This window comes from Lissotriton helveticus, chromosome 10 (genome assembly GCF_964261635.1).
Source record: "Lissotriton helveticus chromosome 10, aLisHel1.1, whole genome shotgun sequence".
NCBI classification, from domain to species: Eukaryota; Metazoa; Chordata; class Amphibia; order Caudata; family Salamandridae; genus Lissotriton; species Lissotriton helveticus.
The window spans coordinates 380,741,549-380,758,658 of record NC_136071.1 but is presented as its reverse complement, the minus strand read 5'-3'; the positions used below and the strand labels follow the sequence as shown (position 1 = coordinate 380,758,658).

At 41.5% G+C, this 17,110-nt stretch overlaps 1 protein-coding gene across 2 annotated transcripts in view; it reads left to right on the top strand.

The window, feature by feature from the left end:
* KCNH2 (potassium voltage-gated channel subfamily H member 2) overlaps positions 1–17,110 on the top strand; it is a 1,950,790-nt gene that overhangs the window by 1,568,553 nt on the left and 365,127 nt on the right. For both annotated transcript variants that reach the window (XM_078662767.1, XM_078662768.1), the window contains one exon: positions 3,973–4,381. In XM_078662767.1, coding sequence (XP_078518893.1) covers positions 3,973–4,381 — 409 coding nt within the window. The remainder of the gene's footprint in view (positions 1–3,972; positions 4,382–17,110) is intronic.

Genomic DNA, 17,110 nt, shown 5'->3' with positions numbered 1-17,110 from the left:
ACTGAAATAGTTTACACTTTTTAGCCTTCAAAGTAAGACCACTCTTTCTCAACTTTTCGCAAACACAGTTTAAATGAACCAAATGTTCCTCGTCAGTACTAGAAAAAATCAAAATATCATCTTGGAAACATTTTACAAAATGTTCCACATCTCTAAAAATATTATACATGACCCTCTGAAAGACTGAGGCTGCCGAAGCCAACCCAAACGGCATCCTTGTATACTGAAAAAGACCTTGAGGGGTAATGAAGGCTGTGAGACATTTAGATTCATCTGTCAGGGAAATTTGGTGATAAGCTGATCTCAAATCAAGTGTGGAGAAAACTTTGGCACCTTCTAGCATGGAAACAACCTCATTAATGTTGGGAAGGGGATGGCAGTCTACTAATATTGCTAAATTAAGTGCCCTCAGGTCTACACACATTCTTAAAGATTGATCGGGTTTTCTTACTAAAACGATCGGAGAAACCCATTCAGCAGAATCAATGGCTTCTATAATGCCCTCTTTAACCAAATCATCCAAAGTTTTCTTTAGCTCTTCCCTAACATTGATAGGAACAGATCTCAACTTCTGTTTTACAGGAACAACTCCAGCTTTGAGTTTGATTTTATGTGAAAAATTCTGAAGCATACCCAACTTGTCTGAGAATACATCCTTAAACTTAGACTGGATAATATCAATTTCTTTTTCATTGGAAATGGCAGATATATTACAATCCTCAAAAAACTCACCCAACATAACAGGATCCTTTGCACGAGGATTGAGAATTATGCCAAATCTCCATTGATCCATCCAACCAATCACATTCACTCCTCTTTCAGCAATATGTAAACTAATTTGGACACACCTGGATCTAAACGTAATTTTAACAACAAAATGTCCTAAAATGTCAACCTTTGACCCATTGAAACTAAGTGCACGAATACATGAAGGAAGAATATCATTCAAATTCAGCACGTCTTAATCTTTCATCAAAATATTCCTTGGTGATAATGGTCCATGGTGACCCTGAATTAGCCATCAAATTGAGACTAATACCAAATACAAACATTTCACAAATGGGTTTCTTGATACATTGACCTTCTGAAGTGATTAAGGAAATTTCTTCATCCAAATAAACTACAAAACCTTTATTAATTGAAGAAATATTCTCTGTGCTCTCAGAAACACAATTGTAATCTTCCTGTATGTTATCCGTAACCAAAGCCACTTTAACTTTAGAATTTTGAGTAAATCTCCCTGAATCTCTACACATATTGGAAAAATGTCCTAATCTTCCACACTTCCTGCATTCTTTATTTATGGCAGGACATCTAGGAAATGAAGCAACATGCATTCTACTGCCACATTTGTAACAAATAATTGATTTTTCATATCTTTTGTAATTCCCCGTGTTATTAATTCTGTTGTTGTTTGTAAAAGAGCGTAAGTTTTCATTGTTTCTTTCACCTTGCTTGATCACACAAACTTCATCATGGGAATCTGACTTGCTACTCTGATGTTTTTGTATAGTAAGCATCCATTTCTCAGATTGTTCTAGTGACTTGGCAATCGAAATCGCTTCCGATAACTTAGGATCACCTAATTCCCATAACCGCTCTTGTGTTTTTTTATTTTTGACATGTACAATTATTTGATCCCTTAACATCTCATCACATATGGTGCCAAAATTACAGTGAATAGCTAAGGATCTCAACGCAGTTATAAAATCATCAAATGATTCTGAGTCTAGTTGTGCACGGGTATAAAACTTATACCTATTTAGAGCTATATTGGAAACCGGTTTGAATCTTTTTTCAATTCTAATTAAAGCTTCTTTATATACATTTGTTGATTCTCCTTCACCCAACACAGGAGGAATGGGTGGTAAAGCTCTAAACACCATTTGCCCTTCAGAACCGAGACAATGTAAAAGAATACTCTTCTTCCTATCTGCCCCCATGCGTTCACCATCTATAGCCTTCATGTAGTTAAAAAATTCCTCTTTCCACCGAGTCCAAGGAATGGGTGGATCACCCTTATTTTGTAAAAACTTTTCGGGGGGGTCAAACTGCATGTTATAATCACTGTGTACACTAACTTAATAATTATTAGTAATATTTTTTTTTTTTTTTTTTAAATACTATCACTGTGGCTGAATATATCAAACTGAGAAAATATATATATCAAACTGAGAGAATATAAAGTTATAAACTGTTGCTGACTGATGTAAATACTAATTGCAATTTGTAATATTATAAATTATATAAACATTTCTTTTTGAAGTTAGTATATAAAAACCAACATTGTCTGCTTGAAATGAACTCTAAAAGTTAATTACGATTTGTATCCAACTCGAAAGAAACCAGTTCTGTTGAAATTGATAATGCGATCCTTCTCACTCGACAACACGGAAAGACTGTTGTCATGGAAATAAAACAATGTTTTCAAAATGGCCGCCACGCTGTGTGACGTTGCGTGGTGACGTTTTCACGCACGTTATGTAGCGCGATGACGTTCTTGTAGTAGCGTTCCTCTCCGTAGCGGCAATTGAAGTGTGGGGCGGTCAGCTGTCTCAATTGTTGTACGCGAGCAGCTGTTCACATCTGCTCGCCCGCGCGCTGGTCTCGCACCCTGCTGCTCCGCTCACGATGAGTTTGAAGATAAACACCAACACGATCGCGCACTGGCCTCGCGCCCTGCTGTTCCACACACGATGGTTTAAAGGTAAACACCACAGTAAAACTTCCAATTTGTCAAAAATTTCCCAATCGGTTGTTGGTAGGAGTTTTGAAACGAGGTTTTCTTCTTTCTTCACTGGAGAATCGTAGGTTGTACCAATAGAGGTTTTCCAAGAAAAAAACGATACTCCTTTTCTCCAAGGTTTTCCAAAATTAAATATTTGTTTCAAAATTAAACTCCACCTCTGTGCTGTGGTCCTCAATTAGGATAGAGTCACCCTCGTCGCCAATTTTGTTAAATAATCCAAGAAATTGGGTATAGTTGATGAGGTTTTATTCACAGCACAGCAACACAGCAAGCAGCTTCCAGGTCCACAGGAGCAGTGCAACTGACCTGAAACCTGGAGAGCAGTGGTGTTCTAAGAACACTTAAAAGATAACAAAGGAAACTTAAAGGTACAGGATAATATATATTAACATGAAATGTAACACTTTTCAAATCCTTCTCAGTTACAGAGAGAAACGAAATACTTTTTACTACCACATAGAGGTGTTAAAGTATGGAAGATACAGTCCCAAAACTCTCCAATAAGGTTCCACAGTAAAGCAATCCACATTGATGCTCTATTCTCTCACATTCCTATATGATATTATGCATGCATTACATATGTAATTCTTTACGAATGACTTGGGTTTACATGTATGATCACCCTCAATGGAATTAGCAGGAAAGGACTGGGAGACTAAAATCATCGAAGAACGAAGTGTTTAAAAGTAGGATCAGGTTCCCATTGGAAGACCAGCATGAGCATCAATCCTAACATGTTTGGTGCTCCCCATCCTCCTACGTATGTTTCAAAAGGGCAAGTATGCAAAAGCTGACGGCTGAAGCGTCCCCTCATTGCTCGTCGTCATGGTGAACTGTCGACATCTGTTCTTCAGACCTTAGAGTTCAGCGGTCTTCATAATACTATGTTTACACAGCACTGTAGACTACAAGGTGCATGTTGATCGTACTCCCTAAATCCCAGCGAGAACATTTATAGAGTGAACCACACCACTATTCAAGGAAAAAAGGCTTGCTACCTAAAGTACTAATTTCAATACTGATTTTATTGCTGACTTTCATATTGGCCTCTTTTCTTGCCAGACGTACAGTCTAATGTTTGTTGTTGGAGCGGGATACTTTGCTTGCTTAAACCTACCTTTCTGTTCGCATGTTCTTTTTGCTTTTGCTTTATTTTCCTTTCGAAATGGTTTTCCTCAACATACACACCAATAACTATCTGTTGCATGTTTCCTTCTCTCTAGACAACAACCCTCATTGGACTGTTGAAGACTGCTCGCTTGCTGCGCTTGGTGCGAGTGGCCCGTAAGCTGGACCGTTACTCAGAGTATGGAGCGGCTGTGCTTTTCCTACTCATGTGCACCTTTGCACTTATCGCCCACTGGCTAGCATGTATATGGTACGCCATAGGCAACATGGAGCGAACAATGAAGAATGACGATTACCAGAAGATTGGCTGGCTCGACTCCCTTGGGATCCAGATTGGGAAACCTTACAATGACTCTGTGGGCAGCTCTGGCCCTTCCATCAAGGACAAATATGTAACAGCACTTTATTTCACCTTCAGCAGCCTGACTAGTGTGGGCTTTGGAAACGTTTCTCCCAATACCAACTCAGAGAAGATCTTCTCCATCTGTGTCATGCTTATTGGGTGTAAGTATTAGCTTTCCTTTATTATATGACTATGTGTACCTAACCCTAATTGAAGTTATTGTTTCTGTTATTCTACACACAACTTTTTATCAGACTATCTTCCTGTTTCTTTATCTTTATGGTATTTAGTTCTATCTGTACATTTGTCTGTATTACTTTCCCTCTCTTTTTCTATGTCTTTCTTTATCTCTCTCTATGATCCTCATTTATGTATCTGCTCCAAATTTGGACCTTGTTTATGGTATTCAGCTAAGGTTCAGCATCCGTGTTTTCATGCAGTTTCATGCTGGGGAAAAAGTTTAGACATTAGATTTATAAAAGTTGTTCGCATTTTAGTGCCCAGAGGAAATTTACTAAAAGCTACTGCTCTACTGCAAAACATGATGAACGGAAATATGCAAAAGTATGTATGAAATTAAAACTTTACTCAGAAAGCGTGCTTTTTGGGTTTTTTGTAAATCCATTCAGTAGTTTTTGAGATGTTAGTCTTGCCAGGTGCGCTTAAAAGGGTTAACACTTAAGAATAGCTTGGTCACTGAGTCCTGAAACTGTCCTCAACCCTGGGCTGGAGAACAGCCTTGGGCCCCAAGCTAGAAAAATCCACAAAAGTGATTGAACAAAGGAGCTTCTTCTCTCCCCGTCAACTTTCGGTCAGTCCCAGGATTGGGTTTGTGCAGCTAAAATTTCTGATTGGCTGGGAACATAGAACATTTTGCTGCGGCCACCATTAAAGAACTTAGTACCAATGTACTGCAAAAAAAAAAGAAACAAAGAGCCAAAAGCTGGCAACGGAAACATCATCTGACACCCTGGCTCAAGTGATGCGAGCCCAAAGGGACAACTTGAAAAAAAAATTGTTACAGGGATTGTGAATGCCAGAACCAGGTTTGCAGACCAAAAGAACGGTTGAAGGAGCCAAAATGGTGCCTTTGGCTATTCGAATCTGGTTTTGAGGACAGTTCAAGGACCCAATTAAAAAAAAAAATTTAAAAAAATCCATGGACTTTGCCCTGTACTCGCAGATGGTTTGGATCAACAAATGGCCGTTTTTGAGCTGTGACCCCTGTACATATGTTACAGAGTGACGGTCACCACTGGGTAGTTGTAGTTAGGATCCTGTTTCTATGGAAAAAGTATTTCTTGGCTTGTGTATACCTTTGGTGCCATTTGATGAATCTTCACAAATCTTTCCCAAAAAAGTCTCCTCCACCTCAGGTCCTTTCTGGAAAGTTTTGGGGAGGCCGAGAAAAAGTGGGGGCCCTAAAACTCATTTTCCCCATTCATTTTTCCATAGGAAATTCTCACACAGCTACAGCCTAAACGGCTGCACGGATTTACACTAAATTTGTCACAAAGCTCGATTTTGGACCAGAAAGCATGCTTTCTCTGATTTGGAGTAAATCTGTTCAGTAGTTTTGGAGATATAAGGGCTCAAAGACTTTGTATATTTCACACCGTAAATCATCTGCAGTTTTGGTAGATTTCAAGATGAGATCTGATAGGCAGCCACCACATCAACAACGATATGGTGGAAGTCAACTTAGCACTCTGGAAGTCCTGCAGTCCTTTGTCTTGGCAAAAACATTAAAAAAAGATACAAGGTGTAGGATAGGAATACCCTGCCTACCTAGGCCCTGGGGGGAGGGGGAGGGGTGCTTGAGGTACCTCCCCTGGGGCCAAAAGCATATAAAAAAAATTGTCAGCCATTTGTGGTGGATCCGTGGCAAAATACAAAACAAAATGCACAGACTCCCAAGCTTTAAAAAGTAACCCCCTGGAGTAGACCTGGTCCTTTGGGTGCTGCACAATGGTTCCCCTGGTACCATTCTGAAATATAGGGAGTATGGGGCATGCTGCCCCCCCTCCTTGAGCCGAGATTGACACAGGGACGGCCATCTGTCGGGCCCTGGTACTTTGCAGTGTCCCCGGGACACTATCTCCCTGGACACTGTAGTTTCCTGCCCTCGAAGGTTTGCTCCTGTCCAACAGAAGCTGTTAAAAATGCTGCTCCTGCCCAGGCAGGAGCACAGGAATGGTGCTGACTTCAACCATTACCCAGTATGGTGTTGGCTCAGCCAGGGCCATATAGCTGCACAAATGGCCCCCCCAACGTGGTCTGTATTGTGGGTACCCCGGATGGGTACTGGGGCACCTACGTAAAATTTAAAAAATGGACGGTTTCTGCCTGACTCCCACAATGTATAGCAGCTGGGGAGCCAGCTGGGACTTTCGGGGCACTGGGGCTCTTCCCATGACCCCCAACCTAAATTAAAGATATGGATGGCCTCTATTCACTTCTCTGGCAAGGAACACCCCATAATTCTGTAGGTTTCTCTTTCTACTAAACATTTTCATGCTAGTGGTTCCCCTAGAAGTGTTGGGGGCACCACCAAACGTTTGTTTTAATGTTGTGGGGGCTGCAGGAAATGTATCAGCCCTCCAGCAATATGAAAAAAAGCAGTTGCAGTGCAATAGGTCTTGCATTTGCGAGAGTTTAAGTTATTGCCATTGTAAATGACAATGCTTTTTTTTTCTGTTTTGATAATTAACACAAAAATAAAAGGCATTGTCATTTACAATGCCAAAAGCTCAAACTCTTGTAAATGTGAGACCTATTTCATTTCGAAGAAGCGGCTGCCATTGTCCCGGACTGTTTGTAAAGTGAAAGCGCGCATGGTTTGCTGAATGTTGCAGGAAAGCATGTCGTGCCTGTAGTAGGAGAAACACTTTAAAGAAAATAGTGCTTACAGACTGAATAAGACATGCTGTGTAACAAAAGAAGTAAAAGGACCAGTCATCATAGGAAGTAACAAAGATACGACGTACTAAGGAGGGACTATGAAGCCTTTTACCGAACCAGAAGCCAGCATTTACAAAGTGCAATGACAAAAGCCAATGAAAGATATGGGTGTAGAGTTGGCGGAGCTTCAAGTCCATACTTAAATACATCATGCCTCGCAGAGCAGCGCATGGCCTGCCCAGGCTCGACCTAAACCAGTAGGTCTACTGGGGAGTGTTCAACTACGGGTGATGGGATGCACACCATTTTTTCACAATTACTCCATCTTTATCCAAATTCATCTGAGAGTTTGTGGGAGCTCACTGGGATTGTGCCTTGCCCCAGTGGCACAGAGATAATAAATCATGGTATATGGAGCGGCATTTCACCCCAAACCCAGTCGCACAGCCATATTGTATTTTCACAATGATACTCAAATGTCATCATTCAGGTTACCTCAAAAACTCAGTGTTAACTCCAGTTTTTAGGATATGTTTTTCCCTAATTTAATCCACATGTAGTGAGTCATGTCATGTTCTCTTGAAGCTTCAAATGCTCAAGATGTGCCCATCGAGGCCTCTGTCACGAACAAGAAAAGAAACGCATGATTTATCCAAAGCAGTGTTCTTTATTTAAACCCAATGCATTTTGGGCTTCACAAGCCCTTCTTCAGGGGTAACTGCAAATATCAAAAAGGTCAACATTACTCCATTGTCCTTCATTTAACACGTAAAATAATTTTTAAAATAATCCATACTGTGCATACTATGAAGATTAAACCCAAATCACTTGCTGGAAATAAATAAAAAACAATTAAACCTTTTGTTCTCTCAATAGTATTAATATTAACATCTTTTACTCAACCAAATGATATATTCTACCCTAAGTGCCACACTACTTCAATTCCATTCCTTCTCAACCCCATGATTAGTTCTCCATCCCATCTTCCCTCCTACTTTCATGCTACACACCTCCACCCACCCAGCATTTCCCCAAGTCTCTCAATAAAAATGGTACCTCACTTGTGTGGGTAGGACTAGTGCCCGTGAAAGGAAATGGCCCAAACCTTAATGTGGACACATTACATTTTTCCACTTAAAACTGACCCTTTTTTTGCAACCTGCCTAGCTGTGTATTTTGCAGCCAGCAACTAGGGAAAACTAGCAAACCTGTATATTTTTAAAAGCTAGACAACCATTGTAACCCAGGATGGGGTCAGTTGTATGGCTCTCACCAGGGTCTGTGAGCCAGAATCCCTTGCCAACCTCAAACTTTGTAAAAGAAATTCTTATGTCCACTAAACTACAAACACAATTTTACAAAACGTGTTTTGGACTATGCTTCACGCCAGATAGAATGGCTAAATGGACTAATGGAACGAGCACCGTTGTCCTAGATGTGGCTTGCATTGTGCTGATGCCGTCCATAACTTCTCGACCTGTATAGGTTTAAATCTCCTTAAAAATGAAGTTGAGAAATTCTTAACAACAATTGGAGAAACTCCGGTACTTCTCACTAGTGATATAATCCTACTCGGAGCTGTTGATCCTAATAAAATCCAGGCGGGCCACAAGCTTATATTTATAGCAATGGCAGTGTTCAGACTTTGTATTGCCTCTGCATGGCTAGACTCTAAAGCCCCCTCCTACAACCAATGGCTGGCTAGATTTCTGGCCATCTCAAATATTGAGACTTCCATATAAAGACGGAAGGGTAGGAGGCGTAGGAAAATTGGTATGAAGGGTCTCCCTTCCTAGAATGGTGCCAGCAGCAACATTAATTAAAGAAGGTGCAGAAATACATATTAGGAGTAAAAGGAAGAGGGAAAATCCGTAATACAGATATACATCGTATGCTGTCTTATTTGTTTACCGTTTTTCTAAATAGCATTTTTGCATGAAATGTATTCTTGTTTCTGTACTGTCTGATCTGGTGGAAGGGGGGGGTGGGGTGGAGGTGGGCATTAATGGCTGTAAAATTGTGAATAAAGATGTTTAAAAAAAATCTAAAATAAATATTTATAATATCCTCAAAAAAAAAACTTTGTAAAAGAAAAACACATTTTTCTCACATTTCTATGATGGAAAGTTCTGAATCTGGAAGGCGGTACAAACTTCCACCCACCCAGCTTTTCCGCAAGTCTCTCAATAAAAATGGTACCTCACTTGTGTGGGTAGGACTAGCATCCGTGGTAGGAAATGGCCCAAAACGTAATGTGGACACATTATATTTTTCCACTTAAAACTGACCCTTTTTTGCAACTTGCCTAGCTGTGGATTTTGGGCCCTAGCTCAGCCAGCACCTACGGAAACCTAGAAAATCTGTACATTTTTTAAAACTAAGACACCCAGGGGAATTCAGGATGGGGTAACCTGTGTGGCTCCCACCAGGGTCTGTTACGCAGAATCCCTTGCAAACCACAAAAGTTGTCTACAAAAATACATTTTCCTCATATTTCTGTGATGGAAAGTGCTGGAACCAGTAGGGAGCCTCAAACTTCCACCCATCCAGCCTCCGGACCAAGTCTCCCGATAAAAATTATACCTCACTTGTGTGAGTAGGCCTAGTGAACGCGACAGAAAACGTCTCAAAATATATTGTGGAGACATCAAAATTATCGATCACAAAATGACCTGGTTTTGCAAACCCAGACATTTCTGAAAACTATACACCTGGGCTGGTCCAGAGAGGTATGTTTTGCATGGATCTCCCAACACTGTCTCACCCAGAATCCCCTGCAAACCTCAAATTTAGCTAACAAAAATGTGTGCAAATCTCTTAAGGGGCATAAAGTTATAGGGGGTCAAAATGTCCAAACATAGATTGGTAGGGCATTGAATGGACACAGGGAATGGGTGCAGGAAATGGGCACAGGGCCCTATAGCTGCTGTGCATCGCTAAACACACTGCACAGCTTGTTTGATTGAAACATGGACTAGGAGCTGAACCTGGCCATAGGACAGATACTGTACAATGATGTATCTATAGGAAAAAGTTTGGGTTGGATGGAAGCTAGATGCATGGCCTGGCCAAACGCCAAGCCCTAGACCCAGAGCCCATTGCATATGGCCAAAGCATGTGAGACAGGGGCTGGCTAAAACTCAGACTCTTTTCCCAAAGTCCAATTTTAGCAGCCATGCATAGCAGGTTTGAGGTGGATGGGGCTAGATATCGTAAAAAACAACCACAAAATAGCTGACAACCCTTGTCAGAGAATAGTTCTGGTTGTGTGCTTAGAAGTTTAAAAACAATAGTAACTCTCCTTTCCAGTAGATTGCACAGTAGATACTGTACAATATATAATTAACGGGGAAAGACAGTACAAACTAATTGTCACCAATGCTTTCCTTAAAACCTAAGTGTAAATCATTGGTGACATTATTGACAAGATCCCTGATGATATCACAGTAAAACTCACTGTTGACATAATCGATGACATCACTGGAGACATTATATGTCACCTCACCTAAAGCCAAAGACTGCTCTAAGCCCCATTAAGCCATACATTGGGTGTTGTATGATCTCTCCTCTGTGGCCCGCAAAAACTTGCAGGCCATGAAGCAGTGGTTGAAGGGCATATATTGAATAATGTACATCTACAAGGACCACAATGCCTTTCAAAGCCAGATAGAGTGAAAGGACTACTAAATCCAAGAATAAGCAAATGAAAGGTATTCATTTGAGATGGGTCAACATTGTGCACTTTGAATGTATAATGCAGCGAGAAACAGGGCAGACAGACTGCTATAAGATCTCTGACCTGCACCTCACACTATGATGGGAACTACCCAACTGTGCTGCATCCAACATGTCCTTTCAGAGAATGTAATTCTGAAAACAGTCACAGACTCATTCAGGCCCAGCAGGCATCATGTTTGATGTTCCTGTTTGGCAGAGATTTTTTCTGAATACCGCTTTGGGAATTTGTTTTTAGAATGTTTTTTTTGGCAATTTAAAAAATGAATTCCAGTGAAAATTCTTCCTGCATGTGGGAGCAATTGTACATTTTCCCTTTTCTGCGAATGCCATGATTCATTCGTATTCCTGCGCACAAGCAAATGATGAAAATGGTTGCCCTCCCCTAAACAGTGCGGGCCACTGACTCTATTCTGGCACAGTTGAGGCAGGCGGGTCATCAGATAAAGGAGCTGAGGCTCAGCCCCTGTAAACCCAGCACCTCCCTAACTCTAAACATAGTTGGGGAACCGTGTGTTGCATGGTGCAGGAGCACTGCTGGGGTATAGTAGTGCCCCGCTGTACCAAACTGTAATGAACCCCCTCCGTCTCCATGCACACCCTACATGAAGATAAAGTCCTAATACATGCTCAGGGGGAGAAGAAGCATCTCATGTATGGATGCACAAGTGTAATTTATTCAGAGAACACGAGTAGACTCCTCTCCCAAGAGTTAGCATGAAACCGAATGGGCTTCTGCCTAAGACCTCAGCTGCCAGTTATTCTTCCTCACAATGGGGCATTAACCACACTTAAGGGGGTACATTTTGGCTGTGAGCAGAGCTTTACAGAACCTATTGTTCTGTTGGTGATGCAACCAAACATCCAAATGATCTTTCCAATTGGTATACTAACTGAGTATCAGATTTTAAATAATGTGCTACTAAATTATGTTTGATTTGCTCTGCATTCCATCCATCATCTGTGTGTCTTTTGCTTTCTCACCCTAAGTGCGCCGGGTATGCCCAGATGTGGGTCCCAGGCTCACTGTGTCACTGTATTCCAGCTACCCTGGCTGATGAGGGGTTATTTCTGGTCCAGGGAGGACCTGGCTTGGCAGTTTGGTCTGGACTGTTTTCATGAGGCACAGGGTCAAGACTGATTTGCATATGGCTGGGTCTGAACTGGGGTGGCATGGAGAGCAAAAGAACGATGGATTTACGCAAATCTCTGCATTCCGTCCATCATCTGTGTGTCTTTTACCAACTTATCACAGCCACAATATCAACTGCCAAACAAATTTGTGAAGGTTAGTGTATTTAGCTACATATAGATTACCTCCACCAATATGTGCATTGAAGACATATATACCCTCAAGGTAAGTAGATGAGTGGATAAGTATAGTAAATCTGTAATTAAAAATATATACTTACCTTAGTTTTTGGGAAGTCAATATTGTGGTAACAGTATTTTCAGATCTCCCTCCAATAAGCTCACAGATCATGAGTTTCACTGGGTAAGGCATGCTGTCAGCCAAATAGTTGATTGAAAGTGGAACAGCACAGGATAATTACGTATAATGGAACCACTTTACCCTATATAATCACTCAAACTTTTATCTGTCAATCACAGTTGATTTTCACGCTTCTTAACCTCTCTCTCAGTGTAGCTCTTTCTCAAAACGTATGCCTTTCTCTTAGTCTAGACTGTAACCAACAGGGGCGGCTCCTCCATTAGGGCAGAGGAGCGTCACCCCACTGCTTCCTCGCAGTGCGAGAAGCAGAAACATAAAATGGTATTTTAAATATCACTTTATGTTTCTGCTTCTCACCCTGCGAGAAAGAAGAAGGGTATGCCTAGTTGGGGGGCGGTGAGTCGGGGAGTAGTGGCTTACCCAATGCTGTGGGCCCTGACTGTTTGGTCGGCCCTCTGGGACCGAACACACCAATCATGAGCACTCTGCATTTTCTCCATGTTGGCTGCATGCAGCCTACATGGAGAAAATGACCTTCCATAAGTGCCTGGCTGGGAACTGTCCCCACCAATCACCACGCTGCCATTGCAGTGTTGTGATAGGCTTAGGGGAGAGGAGGGAGACTGCCTGCTTCCTGTTCCTGCCGGAGACAGGAGAGCAGGAAAGCAGCAGGGAAACGTGGAACCCGGACAGGAGCGGAGGCGGTTCGGGACCCGGTAAGGTACGCTTTTTAAAAATGTATTAAATTTCCTCCGCGTGAACCCCCACGCAAACCCCCGCGCGACCCACCTACCAACCCACTCACCCGCGAGTTATGCCTGCCGCGACTGGTAACCAAGTCCGTAAACTAGTTATTTATCTATTAATCGTTGAAACTATCATTGTCTCTTTCTTTCTCTCAATTTAGCTCTTTTCCTCACTATTTCCCTTTCAGAATCTCTGAATATAATTCTCCAATGATCCCAGAGGGCCACTACTCATATTCTCCTTTTCAAGCATCACTTCTATCTTTCTTTGCTCTTTTCTCTGTCTTTTCTCATTAACTCACATACCCCTAACGCTCTTTCAACCATCTCAATATTTAGACAGTACATCTCGGCAGCCATGAAGGAAATGATTGTGGAATGGTAATTTGTGCAGATTTAAGTAAGTTTCTATTACTTGATTCTCAGAAGTGGTTTCTGAAGACATCCCAGAGGAGTAATATTGAAAAAAAAAAATTTATCCTCCGGGAAACATCTGCAGTGATTGATTTTTAGCTGCCATTTTTTCAATTAAGGCCCTAATCACTTGAATACCCTTCTTTATTAGAAAATTGTCACTGATTCTGCCTACTGAAGTGCGGTATTGTTTGAATAATAGGCATACATTGTTTAACAGAATGACAAGCTCACAGTCTGGGCGCATAAATGTATCTGCGGCAGGGAGGATAGTCCTAGGGGCACCGTAGAGTAACTGAGCTAGTCGCAAAAAAAGAGGAGAGTGGGATAAAACTAATGTTGTGATCACTCACCCATTTAAGATGTAGCAGCCACAACTGCTTTTGACAGATGTTAGAATTGGCACACGATTGTAAATTGTCATCTTATGTGATTGATGGTCTACACTACAGAATTTCAGGTGACATAAAAAAAACTGGGCACTATTTGGCGATCCGGCCTCAAGAGGTTCTCCAACGAGAGGGATGAGGAACATCTTTCTTCGGACCAGAGTTCACTCTGTTGTCCTTAGCACTCTTTGCTCCAAAGCCATGTTGGGTTATCCCTCAGGATCAGATCCTACCACTTTCTCCTTCAAAGCCTATCAGCCTGATTCATCATTCTCCCGTTTTGCGAGCCCCTAATAGCGATTCATAAGGAATCGCTATTAAGGACTTGCAAAACGGGATTCATGTAGGAATTGCTAAATAAATTGCGATTCCTACACATTCCTTATTTGCGATTAGCAAATTGCTAATCGCAAATAAGGAATAACTCCCCATTCATTCCTATGGGCCTTATAAGGAATAACTCCCCATTCATTCCTATGGGCCTAAAGGCCCATAGGAATGAATGGGGAGTTATTCCTTATTTGCGATTAGCAATTAGCTAATCGCAAATAAGGAAGCCATATCAAGGGTGCCAGGGGTGTCCAAAGGACACCCTGTAGCACCCCTGAAATGCAACATTACACAGGTGTTGCGCACACACATGTCCAAAGGACATGTGTGTGTGTAACATGCAAAAGAAAAAAATGCACTAAAGTGCTTTAATCTATTTTTTTGCTATTTACCACGTAGTCAGACTTCGTGGTAAATAGCGGCCAAATATAGGGAATTCGCAATTTAAAATTGGTTGATGAATTGCATTTAAGGAATCTCTAATAGAGATTCCTCAAATGCAATTCCTCGCACAATAGCGAATTCTATAATAGCGATTATTGCTTTTGGGATGATGAATCCCAAATGCAATAGTTGCGCTCGCAAAGGGCCAGATTCTCAGAATCTGGCCCTTTGCGAGCCGATTTTCGTTTCATGAATCAGGCTGTAAATCTTCCTGTTCAGAAGCCTGGGTCAGGGCATCGCAATCGTCCAACGTGCATATGACACTCAGATCTTCCCCAAATTAATGTCAATGTAGATGTAAATTTGATGCCATGCCGATGTGAAGGTTTACTAAATGATAATATCTTTATGATATAAATGAAAACTTCTTAGGAAACGTGCCAGAGAGTAAAAAGTGTATCAATACACTGAAAAGTTCAGATTTTTGACATAATCAATTAATAGGGCTGCAAACTAAGGCCTACATTTAATAAGGGTAGCACCAGAGCTCGTGTGACGCTGTTTCATTTGTCACTGCGCCTGCACACTTTTATAATGGTAAATAAATCAATGCTTTGCCAAACTGCGCATGAGGCGAGCGCCCGCTCAAAACCTTGGTAAATGACTCCTTAAGGCTATGGGAATGCTGTTAGGCTTTTATACATATAACACTTCTACGTCCTGCTGCGGCTTTCTAGACTTGCTGAGCAACCTGAAACTGGATATACGCAAAGTTATAGTCCGTCGACTCGCACCTTCAACCATTATTAAAAAACGATGCGAGTGCAAAGCTTACAGAGTTTTTATTAAAAAAAAGAAAAAAGAATATTTGAAGAAACCTTTTTGGCAGCAGTAGACCCTTCCCTCTGCAGCAAGGGGCCGGATAGGGTAGCGGGTAAAGTAAACTGCTGCCGCTCTGTGCTTTACACAACCTCTAGTCCCCCCCCACCCCCAAGGACTTAGTATCACCCTTGAACTCCCTATATGCTGCAGCTAGCCTTTAACCTTGTCATAACCACCTGAGATGCCATCTCAGTGCAGAGCCCCTTGCCTTGCCTCCCTCAATGCCCCCCCCCTCACACACTCCCAAACTTTGAGCTGCCGAAGGAAGGAATGCAAAAGCAGCCATCCATATTTTCTAGCAGAGGAAGTCTTCCAACTCCTGTACAACAGTATAGAAGAATGGACCATCCCCTACACTTTGTTAACAACAGTTGTAAACATTTGCTACTGCCTACCCTTCATTAATGCTTCATTAATAAGAAGTCTTTGAAGTCCTGTACAACAGCCAGAAGCATTTACCTTATCTACCCTTTGGTAATAACCCCATGAATATGAAGTCTTCGAAGTCATATGGAATCGTCAGGAGCTTTTACCCCTCCCTAACCTTTGTTAATGCTTCCATGAACATGTAGTCTTCAAAGACCTGTACAAATGTCAGCAGCATTTACCCTTTCCTACACTTTGTTACTGCCCAAATAAATCGGATGTCTTGAAAGTATTGTACAGTAGCAGTATCCTTCTTACTCTTCGTTAACACTGCTATAAATAATACGTTTTCTAAATTGTGTACAACAGTCTTTAGCATTTACCCCTCCTAACCTTCATTAACACCTCCCATGAATAATAAGTCTTCAAAGACCCGTACAACAACAGCCAGAAACCTTTACCCGTCTACCCATTGTTAATACACCCACGAATAAGAAGTCTTCAAGGAACAATGCAACAATCCGAAACCTTTACCCCGCCAACCTTTGTTAACACCCCCGCGAATAATAAGTCTTCAAAGTCCTGTGCATCAGTCTGAAACCTTTACCTCCGTCTACCCTTAGTTGATACCCCTATGAATAATAAGTCTTTAAAGAACAGTGCAACAATCCGAAACCTTTACCCCGCCTACCCTTCGTTAACACCCCTATGAATAATAAGTCTTTAAATAACAGTGCAACAATCCAAAACCTTTACCCCGCTTACCCTTCATTAACACCCCTATGAATAATAAGTCTTCAAATAACAGTGCAACAATCCGAAACCTTTACGCCCCCTACCCTTTGTTAATACCCCCATGTTAGAAATGGGATTTCTTGTTGGCTAGGGCATGCACCTAATCCATGCAGAAACCACCACTCTAGTCAGAGCAAGAGAGTTACACGCTGAACGTAATCCCTGCTCACCCCCTTGGTAGCTTAGCAGAGCATTCAGGCTTATCCCAGAGGCAATGTGTAAAGTGTTTGTGCAACACACTAACACAGCAACTCCACACAAGGTTATACAAAAAATTGCCTTTGTATTATCCATAAAACACATTAGAAAATATTACATATATACACTGTGCCACCTGGCACTCGGTATGACTTTACAGGGATTATATACACTACAGGGCCAATCTGGCCACCGTCATCACCATCATGATTCACAGTTTGTGAAAACACCCAGTAACTACTGATAAGAGTACCCTTAGCACAAACACATCATGCATAAACCATCAGTAGCGGTGCA